General features: G+C 39.0%; 1 protein-coding gene across 1 annotated transcript in view; it reads left to right on the forward strand.

The window, feature by feature from the left end:
- LOC121444535 (Nance-Horan syndrome protein-like) overlaps nucleotides 1-21,989 on the forward strand; it is a 342,978-nt gene that overhangs the window by 308,038 nt on the left and 12,951 nt on the right. The window contains exon 4 of the mRNA XM_041646357.1: nucleotides 21,434-21,496. Coding sequence (XP_041502291.1) covers nucleotides 21,434-21,496 — 63 coding nt within the window. The remainder of the gene's footprint in view (nucleotides 1-21,433; nucleotides 21,497-21,989) is intronic.

A 21,989-nucleotide genomic window follows, 5' to 3' on the forward strand; every position in this document is an offset into this window, starting at 1 on the left:
GACGGACACAGACTAAGACACCTATAAATGTTAACCACACTGCTACTGCCATTATTACCAGTCTGACTCCACAGGAGAAGCTGGAAAAGAACTTATGGGATGTGAAAAGTTACCACTAGAATCAATCATAAGTTCAAGTTTCCCATTCAATGTAAGAGGCTACTTCCCTAGGGTAATCTATTAGCTCACTGACATCATCACTGCGGGTGGTTAGAGCCTAATCTGGGGGGATGTGGCTGTAACTCAGGCCAAGCTCTCAAGGGTGGACTACAGATGATGACGCTGGGCCTGAGTGGAAACACCTGCAAACTCCATCAGCTGCTGCTGGGAACACTTCATCCCACATGCGCCCTCTGGGGCCTCGGTGGGGAGAAGTAAACATTTGCTTCTGTGTACTTGTATCATCGAAGTCAGGAATTATGGTTTCACGACCAAGCCAGTCCAGATTGTCGTCAAGCTTGCCAGCGCGCCTACTCTCTTATTTCGGGTTCGAGGCCTGACGTCTAAAGAAGTTACAGCCCTGCATGGAAGAATTGAGGATTTTGTTTGAAATTGACCGCATGACTCTAAACACTACAGCAGTATGGACTGCACAATATGCAAAATAGTGCAAAATGTCCAGGTTCCATGATGTCAAAAATTCAGATGGAAACATATTTCACCTAAATGAATTTGCATGTTATAACATCCACATAAGAACTTGAATGAGACTAGATGCCCTACAGGTATTTTTCCTGTTTGCAGTCAGCTAGTAGGCACTGTGTCCTTGAGTTGAGTATGTACTGGGCACCATACTGTACTCACCACATTGCTGTGATGTAACTCAAGAATAAGAAGGAGGTTATGATTTTCTGATCCATCAGACAGAATGCTAAACATGGTAGTGAAGTGCTATAAAAGTCCCTACTCGATACAAGTTCTTACTAAGCTTAAATACGCTTCCCAAAGTGTTTGCTTCTAATGAGGTATTTTCTGCATAAAAATGCTAAAAATATTTTCCCATTCATTATAATATGTTTGCGGCTCATTAAGTTGGTTTTCTTGGGGAGGAGGTGAGACAAAAATTTTCAGTGCTTACAGAGGTGACAAGAAAATATAATCCTTTTTATAATCTGCATACTTTTTAATGACATCTAAATAGCTAAATAAGATGCTGGGAAAAAGACTTTAAGTAGTGACTAGCAATAACTGTGCTTCGTTTACCCAATAGATAGCAATAAGAGGATCCTAGATTATACTTTGGTAAACATCTGAAAGTTTGCCTATCTTGAATTTCTCAATTCTTGAAATGTCCAAATCACTTGGGGGAATTTTGTTTACAGTTGAGTTTGGGTCATCAATTTCCTTAGAAGATTTTCCATTCAAGTTAGACCTCACAGACTTGGCTAGAATATGTTTCTATGTTTTTAGCTTGAAAGGCCATATGTTGCTTAAAGAGTAAAGGTTACAGGAATAAGGATAGGAACTTTGTAGACAAAACCCTGGATTCACATTTTCTTAGAGAACTATTAGATTTATATTTTATTAGAGAGTAGCTTTCTTTTTTTAATCTATAAGACTTAGTTAAGCCATTTCTTCTTCCTTTTAAAAAATATCCATAATAAGTCTCCAGTATAGATTCCCACTCCTATGTTGGGCACTATAATACATTCTGGTTAACAATGGCATGGTCTGTAGTGGCAAACTGCCTGAACTGGTACACTAATTCTACCATATAAACTGTGCAATTCTAGACCAGTGCATCCTTCAAATCATTGTCTTAGCCATAAGAATTGATAACGCCTTATAGGTTTGGCACTAAAAGTTGAATGTGTTTGTGAGCAGTGGTAAGCACTCCATAAATATTAGGCCTGATGACGACGATGAGGATGATGGTTGATGATGGTAATGAAGATGATGATAGCTTGTCATCAAGTCCTTAATGTGTCTGTCATTTAATGACATGATTGTAGGTTTAAACCCCAACTGTTTAAATTTTGTGATTTGGAAATGGTTGTTGTATCTTTCTGAATCCTGGTTTCTTTCTGTTTTTTTTATAATTAAATTCCAGTTTCTTTGTCTGTAAGATAGGGATAAATCATTTCAACTTTACAAGGTCATTAAGTATATTTCATGTGATACTATATAAATAAGATTAGATCATGTTTATGCAAGTCCCTAGCACAGTGCTAAAATATTTGAGTATATGAACCTATATTCATAGTCAATTTTAATAAAGCTCTTATCATCAAATGAAAGGCCCATAATATATATAACCTCATAAAATTAGAGAAAATATAAATCACTACACTCTTTCCAGAGGAGAAGGAAAATTCTAAATATTCATGCACTTTCTTCCAGCAATTCCACATCTGGGAATTAACTCTAAGTCTATGTGAAGATTTATTCATTAATATGTTCATCAAATCAAAATTTTAATAGGAAAATATAAATAAATATATGCATCCCAAGTGTCCAAAAAAGAGCTTACTTTAACAAATTTTTATATACATTCTATCCTATAGGAATTAACAAAAATCATAGTATTATATAAGAATATTTAATGACATGAAAAAATGTATACTTTATTACTGAGGATTTTTAAACAGAGTATCATCTCAAACCATGTGTAGGAGAGAATATCAGTAGATAAATTACTAAAAAAGCTATATAACTTTGTTTCCCAAACTGTTAACTAAGATGTCCTATGGCAGTGCCATGAACTTATACAAAGGCCACAGGATACTAGAACATTTTCAAGTGTCACAGTGTCTTCACTCCAGTGACACCTGCCAGTGATTCTAAAGTAACTCCACAATTCCTATAAGTAAGAAGGGATGCTGTTTCTTATCAATTAATTTACCTAAAAGGTTCTTCAAGAGGAATTCACATAAAAAAAGAACTGGTTAAATTTAGCTTAAATCCCACTATTAGGTGAGAATTTAAGTAGTGTCCCTAAATACCAGCACCCTCTGTCATCAGGATGCCAAAGGAGGTGATTGATTTTCTAACAGGAGTATCTTTTCCAATCTGCTCTTGAATCTGAAGTTCTACCATTAGCAACTGTGTATTTCTTTCTTATTGGAAGAGACACCAGCCTTGCCTATGAATTCAACTTTGGGTAATCAATTTTAATAAATGATTGATAATGAAAAGAAAGCAAAATTTAGGAAATTAATTTTAGACATTCTCTTCATAATCTGAGGTGCAGAAAGAGGACCAAAGCAACCCTCTCCAAACCCACATCTTCACATAGCATCTCAACATTCTGATTCATTCTCTATGGAAAAATACAGTTTTTCATTGATCAAGGACCCCAAGACTTGTTTGGACATAGCTGGCAGCCAAATGTATAAAGTTTATGTATATATATCCAGATCGACAAGAAAGAGAAATAGCCTAAGGTCAATTCTTTAGCCACACAGGTGGACTTTTGTCTACAAATGTATGTGTTAGTGACTCTTTATTGCGGGCAGGAGAAATAAGAAAAGAAGGATGGCACCGAGGTGTGTGTTTGTGAACTGAACAAAAACTCGGTGACTGAAACTCATTTGTCTTCAGGTAGAATGCTTGAGGAATTTTCTCCTTGCCTAGGTCGTAGTCAAATTAGGAATGTCAATCAAGTGGCAATCAGGCTATGAGACATTTGTCAGAACTGAAGCAGGTAGCCTCTTCTCTGCAAATACACACGAGGGTTAGCAATCTTGGTCAAAGCCATTCCAGAGAAATGAATTCAAGATGGTCCTTGCATAAATTTTTGGTAAGAAGCAGTATTATTTTTTAAGTGCTCAAGTGCTGTTGATTGGAAAACTTCTCGCTTGAGAGAGTTCATAGTGTGTGTGTGTGTGTGTGTGTGTGTGTGTGTGTGTGTTTGTATACCAGTGTGTTAGTGTGTATAGAAAAGCATACTAATCCTTCCATGCAACTGAGGACGGTGATATAAGAAGTACTTATCTCCCAGTATTTTCTTCAAAATTGATACAGAACAGCAAGGTTGAAAAACAACGTTACACAACCAAAAACACACCATCAAAATTTTTAGGACAGAGAATACCCCAAACACCAAATTAGTATGAATTAAAAAGAGAAAAATAAGCACCAAGTCTTCGTCTTGTCACAGAGGCATGGAGTATAAATTTTGAAAATAAAAAACTGCATGGAAGTATGGAACTAGAGTGCATCTGGAGGTTGAAATCCCCCTCCAGAAAAGTTCAATCTAGCCTATGCCTGAAAATACTTCTAAAACATTGTTCAAATAGACAAATCAATAGGAAATGAATTTTAAAATATGTGTACCATGCAGTAGCTGCCATCCATCCATATATGGAAGTTTGAGAGGAGAAAGGGCAGAAAGAAAGGCATACGCACCCTTTAGCAGCTAGAGATAAAGAAACCAAAATCAAACCTCAGATTAGAAGGACATGTAACTGCTGCCCTGCTAAGAGCAGAAACTAGGATACTGAAATATTTGGATTTGGGCATAGTGAAAAAAAAATATGCTGCCATTAAATCAGGAATCTTGGGAAACACGCTAATGCTACATAGGTGAATAAAATAGATTAGAAGAACTATGTAAGTACTGGAAATATTAGTGAAAGAATGCAGGAGGTCTGGATTTTATAGCAAAGTAACATCTTCTTCAACTACTACACTATAAAAAGAGCTGCTTCCAACATAGAGGAGTTTAGACAATTTTGTATCCCTGAGGATTATCATGGGACAAAGATTCCTCTTAGTGGGGAATCTACCAAAGGACAGGGAAAAACAGAGAAAAGGACAACAAAAGGATGGTTGGTATGCATCTTAATACATGTAAATGTAGATCCAGACCTACAAGTGTGGGGAGGATGAGGATAGTGAGCTCATGTACAAAGGTTAAGCGTGACAACAGAAGTGATTCAACGTAAACATGAGAAAATAGAGGAATAACTAAGAAAATAAATTTGCCTCATTGCTTTTTGTCTAGGCAATGAGTAGATTTGAAAAGATGTTAAAAACAACCAAAAAAATCTAGTAATTAAAGTTCAAATGATAGAAAAGGGACAGATACTACAAAACAGCTTGATAAAGCTGAAGAACAAAGGCACATTTCTAAGAGAAAGAAATGAACAAATGTAACAAAATACACATAATTACAAAATAATCAGAATTTTCATATCAACTAATGTGAGATTAATTTGCACATTAAAAGAAGCCCTTTCAATTTATTTTAATCAAGCAACACCAAACTACACACTATAAACACGAAACACGCCAAAAATAAAATGATCAAGATGATTCCATAAAGGAAGGAACAAAGATATAACGAGTGAATAAAATAAGAAATCAGTAGTGGCTTCAAATATAAAACTCATGAGTATTAATGTGACCAACACAGCTACATTTATGAAGCAAAAACTCTAGGGTATATAGATATAGATAGAAACATGGTACCAGTAGGCAACTTTAACGTATCACTTTCAGTGCAGATGGAGCAAGAAGATAAAAAATAGGAGACAGAAAAGCTAAAAACCATTGTCAGGAGACTTCAAGCCATGATAATACACAATACTATCAAACATACCCTTGGATCATAAAAATTGATTATTACCTAGATTCAAAATGTCATTGTTCCCTAAAGTAAGAATATTCTCAACAACACTTGCTGACCACAGTGTAGCAAAGCTCTAGATTACTAACAGAGAGAGCCAAAGCATCAGAAAATCCTTCCTACCTGAACATTTTAAAACTTCCTATAAAACATTTAGCAAAAGAAAGAATTTGAAGTGATACTACACAATTTCTTAAAAAATGATAATGCAGGTATTATGTAGCAGAATCTCTAAAATAAAATTAAAAAATGATCAAGAAAAAACACATAGTACCATATATTAAATAAGGGAGGGAGTTGAGGGCGAATATGATCAAAATACATTGTTTGAAATTTTCAATGAATTAATAAACATTTATTTTAAAAGTTGTTCAAACTCACCCACAACCAGAAATACAGACAGCATAGGGCAGCATGATCTGTTGGTGAAACTGGGGAAAACAATTGGTTCTAGGTATTACTGCTAGAAATTCAGATTTGATTTACCTTATGAATTTGGCGATATCTAGTAAACTTTCCTAAGCACTTCTTACCCTAGTGGTTGCAGTAAAGATACACTTCTGATGGTACAAAATGATTCACTGGAGCACTGTTTATAAGATATTAGAAACAACCAAAATATGCATGTGTTAAAGAATGATAGAAGAAGCTGCAGGACATCAACACAGCTGCATATTATGCAGATATAAAAGAATAAGGAAGGCACGTATGAACCAAAAGAAAGTTGCTTCTAGGACATTCTCTTAAGTGAAAACCAAGCAAAACCCCAAACAATATCTACCTTATGTGATTCTCCATGTTAGAAAGGTACATGAAATACATAAGTGGTCATACATTTGCATGAGTCAATTTTGCAATCTTCACAAACCTCCAAACTGCCAAAAAAGACAATTAAAAATTATAGCTAAAATAGAGTTAAGAACATGACACTCATAGATCTCCATCACCCACATGAAAAGGAAACCTAAAAAGGGTATGGGAGTAGGTGTGTATGTGTATTATACTAGGAAGTGAGCCCCGGCAAGCACTCTACCACTGAACTGTATTCCAAGTCATTGTTTACTTTTTATTTTGAGACATGGGGCCGGGCGGTGGTGGCGCACACCTTTAATCCCAGCACTCGGGAGGCAGAGGCAGGCGGATCTCTGTGAGTTCGAGGCCAGCCTGGTCTACAAGAGCTAGTTCCAGGACAGGAACCAAAAAAGCTACGGAGAAACCCTGTCTCAAAAAAAAAAAAAAATTATTTTGAGACATGGTCTTGCTAAGTTGTTCATTCTGGCCTTTAACTCACTCTATAGCCCAAGATGTTCTTGAAGTTGAAATCCTTTCACCTTAGCATCCTGAGATGTTGTGATTATAGGCCTACTCCACAAGCCTGGCCAGAAATCATATTAAATGGTTATGAAATACACAAATACTGCAACAAACTGATACTCCATCTAGAAAAACAAAAGTCTGGAAGTTTTCTTATGAGAAGGAGCGCTAGAAGGGCTGCAATTGGTGAGTGACTGGGGCAGGATAGAATGAGGCTGATTTGAAATTAGAGGGAAGGCTGGAACCCTCCACGTGAATAAGCTCCCGATCCCACAAAGTGAACGTGGTAGCTGGGGGATGTGCGCAATATGTTTTGCATTCTTCTGCAGCTCAGTTCAGCTAGGTGTGATCCCTGCATTCACTTAGAGTTTTTCATGTATGAAATCATGCATAAGCAAACACAACATTTACATTATGTTCAAATCACGCTCCTAAGATACCAATTGCTTTGGAACTAATGCAGGTTTTCAAAATGAGCACAGTAGAACTGGCTGTAGAGGAAAGATAAATCAGAACAAATGAGGTTGCTTTAACTACAGGGGATGGGTAAAGATAAGAATGAGGGAATAGTAAGGAAGCCGTGAGGCTGGGGAGGAGTGACATTTCTTTGAGCATATGTTTTTTTTTTTTATTGCTGTTGTTTTGTTTTTTTCATGCCTTGTAGTCTTAGAGCCCAGGCAATATTTCATGAATCCTCTACCCATAAATAAATAACATCAACTAGAATGTGAGGAGAACCCCAAGTGGAAAGCAAATGGTAATGAATAAACCCAACTATATCACAAATGAATAGAAAACCCACCCTTGAGGAGGGGAAAGAAAATACCTAATATTGATAGCTGTAGAAAATATTATGTGGGTTTGGCTTCATTTCATGGCAATCAAACTAATTTATTTATGGAGCTACAGCTATAATTTTAAATGGAACAACCAAGCACAACCAGGCCTTAAAATGTATTGCTATATATCTAAAATTGGGCAAGCAATAAACTTAGGAATGCTGTGCACATTAAGGAGCCTCAGTTGACTAACACATGACTTATTAGCCAATCCCTGTATTTCGTACGGTTTCTAATCACCTCACCTCCCATAAAGTCTGAGTGATGCTTCATAGTGAATGCCTTATGCATTTATACTGTGTCATCCTTCATGCTCCCCATTTGCTATCCATTCTCCATCGATTTTCCGTGGCATTCTCAGTCGTTGCTTGAAGAACTGTGTATGTATTTTCCTTCATAAGCAAGGAAATAAGTAAGTAAATAGTGAGACCGAGAATAACAGTTGAAGGCAGGTATGTGAAAAAAGGGACAATGCAGACAGATTTTTGGATGTCAACAGCCTTGTCCAGTGAAGTTTACATTTAACTGACTTTGGCAAAGACACTGCTTTGGCTTCTAAAGGCTTGCCATTCCAAATCTGGTTGTGCCATCAGTGGCAGGCCTCGTTTCTAAGGGATTAACAGTGGTCTACATAAGAAGCAAGAAAGCCGGTGTAGCTAGGTAACTAATGCTACAATCTATGTGATGCTTTGGACTGCTGTTAGGAGCTGACCACAGGAAGCATAGTCATTTGCCAAGTATAAAAATATTAAGGACTCTGAAAATCATTTATAAATTTTGAATAGAAGAAATTAAGCACCCGCTAGGCAGCAATCTTTTTATTTAGAAACATGAAGGGAAAAACATTCTAATGAACATAACTCTGAGGCATAAATGATACAACAGAGGGATGAGCTCAGGGGGTTTGGAAAGTCCTCAAGCAAATTGTCAGAGTAGCCATTCTGGTGACTGTGGTGTCCCCAGACTAAGCAAACCTTTAGGCACATGGCTGCTTCCTGATAATCAGCAGTGCAACACGAAGCTGTGCCGTATTGAGGTGTGCATGCAGACTCAGAAGTCTGAGATAGAGGGACTTGGACAAGTCGCCTGAACATTTGGCTCTGTACCTCTCATTTGTCAAGCACAACATCTCCCAAAACCAGTCCTTTGATGGCAGAGAGAGGGAAGAGAACCAAAACACGGTCACATTTTTTCCCCAGGGAAGTTAGGTTTCTCAAAAGCTTCTGGAGAGACAATATGATAGAGACTTGTACATGAGCGAAGGTAAATAAAAACTTGTAGACTGCAGAAGAATTTTGCCAAGTTAGAAATATATTTAGCAGATATAGCTTGGGAGTGCCACATAGAATAGAGGGTTTTTTGTTTGTTTTGTTTTGTTTTGTTTTTTTAAGGATTATTAAGAATCCAGGAGACTAAATGACCAAGGTGAAGGGTGGAGATGGTGGAGAAACAGGAAACAAAAGATGTATGGAAAAGGCTGAAGGAGGTGCTGATCACTACAGGGAAGGCATCATGTTTATAATATATATTTAGTGAAGGACCTTAGCTGGATGGATCCTGGAAGGATTCCCTCTCCCATTTGCCCAGATCATGTAGATATGCGACATTTATCAGCAGAATAGGTCAGATAGCATTTGTAAATAAAGAGCCAGTAAACTGATACTAAAGAGAAAACAGACCAGGAGCATCATTCCATGTGCCCTATTTACACTAAAAGTGACTTTGTGTTCCCAGAGCATATCTGGAGCCAATATGGGGCAGCAATAGCAAGAAGAGAAGGGGACTAATGGCCGGACAAGACAACTCTCATGCTCTGTTTCTTAAGTATTACTCCCAAAGAACAATTTAGTTTCAATCTTTTGGTCAAGAAAGTAGATGTTCAGGGGTTGGAGAGATGGAATCGGCAGATAAGGGCACTTGCTGTTCTTCTGGGTTTGTTTCCTAGCACCCAGCACATTCAGTGCCCACAGCCACTTTTAACACTAGCTCAAGGGGATTCTGCACTCTTGTCTACTGTGCACTGCACTCACATGAACAAACTCATGTGCACATAAACATAAAATTTAAAAAGAAAAATAAAATCTTAACAAAATAAATTAGATGATCAGATTCTGCTCTGGGTCTACCTTTTCCAAAACCCTAACAAATTCTGTAGTTATGGAACTGTCTGTCCAATCAGCCGTTTGGATGATCCAGTTTGCAGTGATGCCCAATTTCTCATCTCAACATGTGTAACACCTGAAATAGCTCACTAATGGCTATCATGGCATTTCTATTTAGATCATTTTTGCAATACAAAATGGAGAATGTTGATTACCCTGTTGAATGTTTCTGACCCATTAGCATCTTTATTCTTTGTGCCATCATCAATGGTCCATACATACATCAGTCAAAATTCTAATGAATCCAAAGAAATTCACCTGGTCTTCCACATCTGGAGAGAGGACTCTGATCAGTGAGTTAAGGCCAAGTTCTGGAATTTACAGAACATCTTGCCAGCTAAGAGTCCTAGTCTCCTCTCTGTCCAGGCTGGCGATGGCACAACTGCAGAGACAGAAAATGTGACTGCAGATATCTTTCTTGATCCCCACAAGTGTTTCACTTAATAGTAGCATGGAGGCCTGGGACAAAGACTAAAGATCTACTAAAATTGAAGGAGATAAAAGAAGTTTGAAAACTAAGTGCAATGGATGATCATGGATGATATCCCAAGTGAGAAAGGGGATATGAATGCGAAAACTGGATTATTTCAAGCAGTAGTTCTTAACCTAATATATTATAGATTTACAACACTTAACCACTGATATTATCTCAATTGGTGTTGCATTATATGCCAACAAAATAGAAGAAAGAAAGAATAAATAACTACCCTACCCTTATTTTTAATCTTTTATTTTTATGACTTTATCAGGGAAACATGCATACGTGAGCATATTCATGTATGTGTTTATCTACCTATTTTTTGCTATATCCCATTGAAATGGAATCTTTGTCAATTTAGTTAAGGCAGATGTATTTTTCATTCTTTTATTGAAACAAAACATTGTAGGAGAGACCAGCTTGGCTTTAATTTCATGTTTTTAGGTCTCTTGGCCACCAGCCTCATTTCAGAACTAGTTTGCTCTGTATCTTTGCTTTGAAGGGATGTCCTCTGACTTTCACTGCCTACTGTACTTGTTTGTATTATACAAGAGACCAGAAATATGTGCCATAAGTGATAGATTATAGCGAAACCTTAAAGCATCAGAACATAATGATATTCTAGGCTATTTGCTGCTGAACAGAGCAACACCAAGTTATGACCTGCACTGTCTCCAAAACATCCCTGTACAATTGAAGCAGCATAGTCTTCCTGGAGCTTCAGCATATAACACAGATATCTTCTTAATATATCTATCTATATGCACAAACATGTTCTTAACAAAATAGGGTGGAAATGCTCATGTCATTAAAATCTTTGTTTCTGAAACTGGTCACATGGCCTTACCTGGTATTTATGACTACCTATCTCTACTACCCATTCTATATTTCCTCTACCTTAAGCAAAATACCTTAGCAGATTTTGGTTCTTTTCCTAGAGGAGTGACCCACACATTCCTCTCTGAAGGGTCTGAGTCATTTGGTATCCTGCCTGGATTAGATTGTGGTTTCCCATTGACTTTAATCATAGGACTTGGTAAACACCAAGAGACATCATAAGGATGTTATAAACTCCAGACATAATCTTCCCTACCTCCACTGTGGAGAAGCAATCAAATTTTCACCTGGAAGTCTGGATCAATCACCCTCCCTCCTAACATTGTTATTCCTTTCTTAGCTTGTTGAATTAAGGGCATCCGAAGCCCAAAGTGGAAAGTATTATTCGGTGAAATGGAGGGAATTTTTGTTGTGTCTCTTTGTAGAATCACTTTCCTTTCTGGAATCAAAACTGTGAAGCCAGTGGAACTCAAGGTCCCAGGAATAGGAAGCAAAATGTTCCTAGTGGGTAACTAGGAGTGATAGTAAATAAAACCATTCTCATATCAACCCTTTTATTCCTAGATCTGTAAATTGGGGCTATGGGAGAGACCGTACTATACACTAGATACTGATTTAAAGCATGGGCAGCCTTCTGCAGAACCCTGGTCCAGCCATCCAGGCTACTGCTACCTAGTTGGCAATGTAACTGTATTTTTAAAGGTCATTCTACAGTTCTATCAAGCCAAATGGGTCAAGATGATGGAGAACATGACAAGTATTTTGTTAGTCACTTTCTGTTGCTGTGATAAAATACTATGACCAAAAGCAGTTTCAAGAAGAAAGGGTTTATTTTGTCTTATGGCTCCAGAGAGATGGCATCCATAATGGCAGGGAAGATATAACAACAATCAAGGAAAGCATGATGGATGACAGGAGCAGGAAACGGATCACATTTTCATTCACTCAGAGAAAGCAAAAAGAGAACAGGATGTGGGGCGAGCCTACACACTCCCAAAGCCCATCCCAACCATGTGCTTCCTCCAACAAAGCTCCACCTCTGCAAACAACACCACCAACTGGGACCAAGTGTCCAAAACCATGAGCCTACTGTTATGCCTTCCCTGCTATGGCCCCTCATCCCAGACTGGCAATTGGTCGCATCTGTCATCTGTCTCTGTACTTCCCATGGCCAGTCTCCCCACCTCCTTGGAGATAGCAGGCAAGTCCAGTCACTTTTGTGACACTCTCTCAGAGGCCCACCAGTTCTGTTTAGTCCTTTTGAGCTCCTGATACATTAGTATCTTCAAGGCAGGCCCCACTACTCAGAATCATTCCAGCTTCACTCGGGATTTCTGAGCTCTAGTGCTCCATCACCAACCAAGCTAAGATGAAATAAATGGGAGGGGCATATTCCTATTCCTATTCATGCATCTCTCCCTCCTGTCTGTCATGATATAAGCTGAGCATTCTACTCTGCCATGCCAAGCCCACCAGGGATGAAACTATGAGCCAGATTTAAAAAAAAAAAAGAAACCTTTCATCCTTTACATTGTTTTGCTGAGTTAATTTTGTCACAGTAATAAAAAGGTAATACACATGAAGAGAAGAGCATGGTATTAGTCTAATATAGCATTGTAGGAGCAGCAATGCCTATTACCCCTCCCATCTAACTCACCTCTTTGGCCTCGGAAATTAGATGAATCTCGGAGACTTACTGCGAATTGCTGGTGACTGTTATTGTACTTGCTATTCTTATGTAGTGTTTGTATTGAAGGAAATTAGCATAGTGCCAGGCATGTAGACACAGCTACTGATGATAGCTGAAACCAACTGCCAGCCTAGGGTGAGGGATCATTGCCAGGATGACACTACAAGAACAGTGTGTTTGAGGGAGTAGAAAGTCTCCTCTTCCTTTTCTGGTAGCATATTGGCATGACCTAATGGGAAGCAGCTAACAAGACAGAACCGTTTGCATCATAGAGCAGAATACAGGAGAATAGATTCATAGCAAACAGACAATCGCTTGTTTGGCAGCACAATAGCTGATAAAAGAAAGCTTTAACCAGTGAGCCTGGTTCACATTAAGCATTGTGAAAAAGAAAGAAAATGCCTTGCTGCAGAATTTAGTTTTGGAATTCTTTTTAAAATATTAGCCTGGCTGTGGAGCTGTCAATAAAATTACTTGTCTGTATACATCATTTTACAGAATATTCTTGGGTTGAATTATCTTGCATGCCTAAGAATTTTTTACTATTCAAAATATAGGCAGACAATGGAATAGTTTTCACAATAAAAAATTGAATTATTGATATACACAGCAACTTGGAAGGATCTCAAAGGTATTATTCTGGGAGAAAGAACCTAGTCTCCAAAGGTTACATACTCTATGGTTTCATTCATATAACATTTTCAAATTGACAAAATCAAAGTGATGGAGAGCAAGTTAGGGGCTGCTAGGGGTTAGAATTGGGGGACATTGTGACTATAAAGTCACAGCATGGGTCATAGAATAGGTTTGTGCTCCGTTAATGGTAGTGGCTCCATGGGTATATCCACACGATACCACCCATAGTAGAGTTGGAGTAGAACAGCATAGTAGACTGAGCAAAGGTAGGAGGTGCAGAGCGTGGGAGAGAGAAGGTCTTACCTCTGACACTCTTTGAAAGTTGGCTGTGGCGAGGCCAACTCGTTGAGCTTTTGTCACGTCTGCCCTGCCCTGAATTCCCTGTGCAAAGCTTCAGTGGGAATGGAACCCAAATGGGGTAACATCTCCCCACTTCTGGCTTCTTCTGCCGACTCCCCTGGCTGCTCTCTCTGATTTGGGTGAAAGGGTTTGTGGTGTTTGCAGCCGTTCAAAGACTCTTTCTTCCAAGTGCTTCAAAGCAGGGCCTGCCTTTTCCTTCCTCATCTCTTTTATTTGCTGTTAGCAACCTTTGTGGATTGATGGAGCTGTGTGACCCTTGGCAGGGGCTCCCTTTACTGGCAGAACTGGTCACAGAGAATGAATAAGACACTTACTGGCACCAATTTCTCAGTCATCATGGTCAGTGAGCCTTGTTTTGTGTTCCTGACAGTTCAGAGCAATTCCTGAGAGTAAATGACTTAGCTGAGCGCTAGGTACAAAGTGTTCTCCTGCCTGGGCTCCCTGTAGACCTCCTTGCCATTCATGTGGGACTGCTTTCCACAAATGCTTCCAAATATGATTTTGTTAAGCTCCATGTGTTTAAGGTATTTCATTAATAGCACACAAATAAACAAAGTGTTCTTGAACGTTGAAATACTTTTCGTGTTTTGTTACCCCAGAAATTTTTGTTCCCTTTCAGCCAGGACAAACTGTTTTTTGCTTGGCCAGTTGCTTTCAGAGAGCCAGTCTTTGGGTAAAAACTGCACCATTGCCCTTGTCATTCAAACTTTTCTCACTGTGGGTAGATTTCACACCCCAAATGTCTCCCAAGAGAATGTAATTAAAAACTGAGTGAGTACATGTTCCTTCTCTCTCTCTCTCTCTCTCTCTCTCTCTCTCTATCTCTCTCCCTCCCTCCCTCCGTCTTTCTCTCTTTCTCTCTTTCTGTGTGTGTGTGTGTGTGTGTGTGTGTGTGTGGTTTCTTTGGCACCAGGTCCTTAATTTTTCTTATTTTATTTTTTGAGGATTAAATCCAGAGTTGTACATATTCAACCCAAGTGCTGTGTAACTGATATGGCCCTAGCTTGTTTAGCTTTGTTTCACACACTCTCAAAAACTGTGCTGAACTATCAGTAGTGTGGGTTTTTATATTCGGTTCATTTTGGTGCATGCATGCACATAGGTACACATGCCACAGCATGCATGTGCAGGCTAGAGGAAAACCTGCACACAAGTCATTTCTTTCCTTTCACTGCATGGACACTGAGGACTGCACCAAGGTCATTGGGCTTTGAAGCATGAGCCATCTCTTCAGCCCACATGTACTTTGTAGATTACTGTGTTGTATTACAATTTTATAAATACAGTACTCCGCAGTCTGGTTATCATTCTGTTGTTGGCAGGTATTTGGGTTAGTTGTTTGCAATTGTAGGGTTTTATTTGGTTATTTGGCTTTTACAAATATAATTGCTGTAGATATTTTTATGCAAGGCTTCTTGTGGATATACGCATTTTTCTTCCATCCATAGATCTAGCAGGGAATTAAAAATAGATTTATGTTTAACTTTACTAATACTACCAAACACACTCTAAAGGGTTTGTACCATGTTAAATAACTCTCTTCAATTTAGAAGCATTCCAGTTGCTTCCCATCTTTGCCAACACTAGATGTTACCACTCCTTTTGAGTTCAATACCTTTATTATACATAGTGACTTGTGGTTTACATTCGAATTGCCCTGTGAATGTAAACACTTGTTTATCTTGTATGTTTTCTTTTTTCCAAATATGAATATGAATGCACAAAGTAGCTAAAGAATAAGTTGGTGAGATTCTGTCTCCAAAGATCTCCCTTCCTGACCTACAAAAATTGTGTACCAAATTCTGCTTCAGTGACATTCACTTGGATATTTCACAGGGAGTTTTTTTTTTCATTTTTTTTATTGAGAAAAGGAGAAAAAAAAACAAGTTTCCACCTCCTCCCAGCCTCCCATTTCCCTCCCCCTCCTCCCACCCTTCTCCCCCTCCTCCCACCCTTCTCCCCCTCCTCCCACCCTTCTCCCCCTCCCCCCACTCCTCTCCCCCTCCTTCTCCAGTCCAAAGAGCAGTCAGGGTTCCCTGCCCTGTGGTAAGTCCTAGGTCCTCCCCTCTCTGTCCATTCCTAGGAAGGTGAACATCCAAACTGGCTAGGCTCCCACAAAGCCAGCACATTACGTAGGTTCAAAACCCTGTGCCATTGTCCTTGGCTTCTCATCAGCCCTCATTGTTCGCCATGCTCAGAGAGTCCAGTTTTATCCCAAGCTTTTTCAGTCACAGTCCCGCTGGCCTTGGTGAGCTCCCAATAGATCAGCTCCACTGTCTCAGTGGGTGGGTGCACCCCTCGTGGTCCCGACTTCTTTGCTCATGTTCTCACAGAGAGTTTTTAACACCTTACTAAGTGTGTATTTGCTGGTATGGTTTGCTTTGGATCTCAGAGCTGGCTAGGAGTATGGACTAATGAGTCTGGACTTTTGGGGTTCAGGGTGGCACGTTAGGTGGTGGTTATGCATTTGAGGAAACTGAAGGTTGGGGTGGGGCTCAGCCCTACAAAAGCAGAGGATGCCCCCTAAGCCTCTTCCTCATTCATTATTTTGCTTTCAATTGCTTATTCAGCTTTGTGATTGTAGGAGTTGAAGACATGGGGAGAAAGAAAACCAGGATGAGTATTAAAAATAATATTATTAAACATGTTTGGAAAGATGATCACATTACCAGCCAGTGGAAGACTCTGGGGTAGTCTCAAGGGACAGACTGTGCTCGTGACATGTAAAGAAGGCATCGCCAAACTTCTTTAAGCCTCAGAGAATGATCAAAGTGGCTCATGTTTATGTACAATACATTCACACACACACACACACACACACACACACACACACCACTCCTACACAGAAAAATCTGAGGCAGATGGGCCTTCTCCATCTTCCAGATGGGCCACAGTATGTACATCAATGCACAGACCGGTCTAAGGACAATCAAGACCTGCGGTAGAGTGATATTAAAAGTCCAGGTCAGCTCCCTAGAACTCTGGTATGGACTGTAAAGGATGTCTTCACTCTAAGATTTTACTCCTGTGTTCAAATATATAGCAATACCTCATCTCCAGTAAATACATCTCAGGTTTAAGATAGCACGATGGCTGTAAATCAGCTCTGAAACTCGACAGCTATGAATGCCATGTGGTATCAGTTAGATCACAAACCAAAGCCAATTTTTCAAAAACATTTCCTGCTGGAATACCCACAACATCTTAACAGATGGCTTTTGGCAAGTTTTGAAGCAAAATAATCCCCTATCAGCATATGAAATAAAACCCAACAGAAAATAAAATGTGGAGTAGAGGGTTTTTTTTTTCTTCTCCTGCTGCCATTAAGAGACAGATTGGGGAAATCTCAAAGTCTTTGGAGAAATACTTGCTCTCAGCCACAAAAGTCAAGGCATGAACTTTTCTCTCTGACATATACCACACAAAAAAAGATAGGGTTTTGCAAATATTCTTTCAGTGTTCACTAGAGAAATTTCCTTGACTACTTTTGAGTATAATATTTGTTATTTCTTGTTCTGAGCACTGTTCATAAGTATAACTCTGTGTTTGGTTGAGGCAATCTTATGAAAAGCTAGGGGAAACGGCTTGAAAATACAATGGCACCCACAGAGAACAAAATGGAGGTGAGGCATCAAAGAAGAATCTATTGTTAGGAACAAGATAGACATGATTGATCCTGGCTTATTCAACAATGTAGTAATTTAGTCTGAAGCCTCTCAAAATCAATGGTGGGAGGGGCAAAATGAAAGCCTAGGAAAGGAAAGGGAAATGGATTTTTCATTTTTCTCCAGCATGCTTTATGAAAACATCAATAGTATAGACAAGTTAAAAGAATTATACAGCGAGCACACTGTACATGAGAAATAAACTATTTTTATTTTGAGTCTGACAGTTTGTTTACACTGGAACTGATTTTTGCCTTCATCTGAAAAATGCTCTTAAGTGAATGAAATGGTGGTCTCCTAATACTCTTCCCACACAGTTATTTTAAAGAAGCAAGTGTTGTTCACTACCACTTCCGCACTGAGTGATTCTTCCAAAAGCAGGGGTCCCAATGGGTATTCTTTCATTACCTGTTGTTTTACAGGCATCTTTCTCATGCTGTCTTATTCTCCCCTATGCTATGTCATTTTTAACTTTGTACTAAGAGCTATGCTGAAAAAGGATGTGTAGGTGGAAATAATTTGATGTCATGTCTTTAAGAGGAATTTTATTTCTTTAAGAGGAAGCTTGTTTCTTAATATCGGGCACACTAAGGTGCTAGCAACACAACAAATATTTATAAAACATTACCGAGTCAGTGGTAATGCAGCTATGAATAAGTAATGGCTAGTATATCTCTGAATGAGCAATGTGATACATTTCCATAAAGCCATTAAAGAATAATTTGGTTTATACAAATTTGATCAATTCTCAGCTTTTCTTCAACTTATCCATCAGTACCTATTAAGGAATGGCATTCTCGTCCAAATAGAGATGCCCCGAGGTAGCACTGGCTTGCAATATGATTTATTAGATAATTTAGAGAAAAATTCTCTGGGCACTCATCATATAAAATATAATTCAAAACACTCAGAGTCATTTTACTTCCATTGACCAACCTCCAGGAGATAGGACAGTTTCAGATACAAGACTCAAATAGTGTGTAATTCGCAGTCCAGTTAATATTACACGCACGGACACTCTAATGCTACAGGGAGCCTAATTAGGTTTAGGTGGAGAACCCAAAGAGCCCTACCTCTCCATTCCAAAGCTCAAGGTTTCCCGGTGTCAGCCTTTGCATGCCATAGGTTAGGACTGTTACTAAAAAGAAAGATGCTTAACTGAAGCTGAATTTGCTGGGGAGTAGAATCCAAGGAGACCTTGGTTTGATTAAGGTAGCCCAAACCAGTGGTCTTCACAGCCTGGATCCAGTCAAGGCCACCCTTAGTCACTGCCAGGTTTTACCTCCTACTTGTTTAATGTGTAGGTGGGCTTTGCAAACAGATAAAAAATAAAATCTACTTCTCACCTCTCACTCCTGAAAAAAAAATACTCAGCAGGAGAGAGTACTTGGAGGATTCATGATGAACTAACAAAATTCATTTGTCAATATTAATATCCTTCATGTTTCCTGAACAGCAAGCAGTCTCTTATTATGTATTTTTAAAATTTCTTCATGAGCTACCAGAGCCTTGAATTACTTTGAAGCAATTCCTTTCCCATATCACCGTGATACTTTGAGGCTCCCTTTCGCTTGCTTCTATGAACTGTTCCTCTACTTTAGATACCCCAGTCTCTTAGATGAGACATATACGTTGTCTATGGCTGAGTCTCAGGATAGAGCCAGAGTGAAATCCGAGCTCAGGTGATACCTAGTACATCTTTCAGTGGAGGAGACTTAGACTCTTTAAACTCATTCGTCTTAAGATCTAGTCAAAACGAAGTGGTCACGAGGAAATGACATTTGCTCTACATAAAAATTAATGGAACAACCTTACCAGATAAAGTTTAGAAACTTAAATTAGAATTAGTAATATACCTGCATATTACTAATTAGTGCATACCTGCATAGGGTTCAGAATAACCAGGTTCAATATCCACCCATACCAATCCACTTATGGAACCAGAAGTTTCTGGTGGTTTCCTGCCTGGTTTTCTGTGTTTACTTTAGTAAGACAGAGGTTTCCATGGTATTTGATCCCTCCTGAGATCTTGGACATGACTCTAATTTTAGTTGGATTTCTCATAACTGCTAAAACACACAGATCTCTGATATCATTTGAGTGGGCAAATATTTTGGTGAGTTCTTATGAGGGGTCACAATTAGTATCATGAAAGACTGAGAGAAAAAGTTAAATACAGGAATTCACAATCTACTAGATAAACACAGTATGTGTGTGTTCAATGATAATTTGTATTGTACTAAAGCCCTGCTATAAGGTAAGTACTATAATATCTACATAACTGAATCTAAAGCTGATATAGATTAGACTCACAGGCCTGTCTAGCCTTTGACATTGAAATATGGCATTGCTATCTACAGAGTCCTTGCACAGATATACAAATAAAGTTACTGAGAATAATAATAATAAAATCACAATATTTTTGGTAAGTTTAAAATTTTGTTTTGGGCTACATTCATAACTAGCTATCCTTGCCCATAATCAGCCTGTGGGTTTCTTACCTGGTGAAGTCAAGAGTTTCAGGCACGCACGGTAGGGCAAGCCTGTAAGTCCTGCACCTGGAAGGCTTAGGCAGGATGAGTGTGGTTTAGAGACCAACGTGGACAGGATAGTGAATCTTTCTCTCTCAAAACAAACAAAGAAACAAAAAGAGCTTCAGTGTCTTAGTAGATCCTGGAGAGAGAATACTGATTACCAAATTATTTTCCAAGCAAGATGGGCAATATGATTTGTTTCATCCAATACAAAATGAAAGACAGGCTCTCTTCCTCAATTTAAGTATTGTGAGATGCTGGCAGCCCAGCATTAAACCCTGTGTGGGTGTGGGTGTGAAGCAAAAACTCTCATGGAAGCAATGATCTTTTTTTTTTTTTGATTTCTGGGTTTTTGATCCTACTGCACGTACTGGCTTTGTGGGAGCCTAGGCAGTTTGGATGCTCACCTTACGAGACCTGGATAGAGGTGGGCAGTCCTTGGGAAGCAATGATCTTTAAATATTCTGGATGAGAGAGAAGCAAATTGGAGCAGTATGGAGGAGATGAGACATAGAGGACAATGTTCCCCCGAAGAATTCATGGGAAAAGAAAGTCATTCTACAGGAAGAAAAAATATTTAGTATTTCCCAACTTGGCAAGACTTAGATCGAAAAGATGAGAAAGTATGGATCTGTAGAGATGGTTCAGTAGGTTAAATGCTTGCCTTACAAACACGAAGACCTAAATCTGAAAGCTTGGTGTGGTGGTACACACGAATAATTACAGGCCTGGGGAGGTAGAAGCAAGCAGATTCCTGAGATTCGCTGGCCAAGCAGCCTAGCTTACTTGGCAAGCTTCAGGCCAGTTAAAGACCCTCACACATACAAAAACAAAACAAAACAAAACAAAACCAGCCAAACAACAACCAAACAGAAAATGGGTAATTCATGAGAAATGATGATACCTGAGTCCAGCCTCTATCCCCGCCCCCATGCACATGTACATACTTGCATGCATGTATGCCTACACACACCTACCTGCACACATGCAAAAATACATCCACACATGCCGGCACTAACATATAAGCATGCCAAGTACCCAAATTCTAAAGATACTCTGTGTATTTACTCATTTATTCCTCAAAATAGCCCTGGAGGGTAGAGGCTGTTATTCACCTATCTTGCTACAGATGTTAAAGAATTGCACCTGATCATGTAGGAGAAATACCAGGTTGTCAGGATTTGAATTGAAGAACTCTAGGTCCAGAATCTGTCCTCCTAGTCAAAATGGAATCATTTAAGAGAGAATGTCTCCCAGAACTGTATTTGTTAGGATCATAGGTTTGGTCTAACTAAGGCATTCTGTTGTGTACATTTTTAATTTTTTTCTTTTGCATTCCGTCTTCATAGTTTAACAGCACCCGCTCGCCCTCCCCTACTGAATGTTGCCACATGACCCCATGGAGTAGAAAGGTATTGGTTCTGAGAACATTGCTTTGCAGCCTTATCCTGCTCTTTTTCAGACTCTTTCCCTTTCTTCTCTCTTTTTAACTTTATTGCAAACCCATTTTCAACTAACCATTTTTCTCTTACGTCAATTTAAAGGACGGTTTTTCCTAACTTGAATTAAGGACAGCCCTGTCACTGGTTTTGTCCCCATTAATGTCCCCCTTGGACTGGCATTTTGCAGCTCTGCTAAGCATAGGTATCCTCTATCACTGCTTCTTGATTTTGTAGTTTGGGGAAAATACAGTTTCCCCTGTATTTATCAGATCAGTGAAGGTTCAGCTTCTCAAATGAGAGAGAGGGAGAGAGAGAGAGAGAGAGAGAGAGAGAGAGAGAGAGAGAACAAAACAAGAGGATCCTCTGGCAGCCAATTGTCCCTGTCACTATTAAATAAAAAGTACTTTTGGCTGCAGGTCAGAACCTGGAGTCAAGTCACTATCCTCTAGTCCTTTCAAGTCCA

The sequence above is a fragment of the Microtus oregoni genome, unplaced genomic scaffold (genome assembly GCF_018167655.1).
Source record: "Microtus oregoni isolate MIOR12 unplaced genomic scaffold, Mior012 000130F_ref0000022, whole genome shotgun sequence".
Classification (NCBI taxonomy): domain Eukaryota; kingdom Metazoa; phylum Chordata; class Mammalia; order Rodentia; family Cricetidae; genus Microtus; species Microtus oregoni.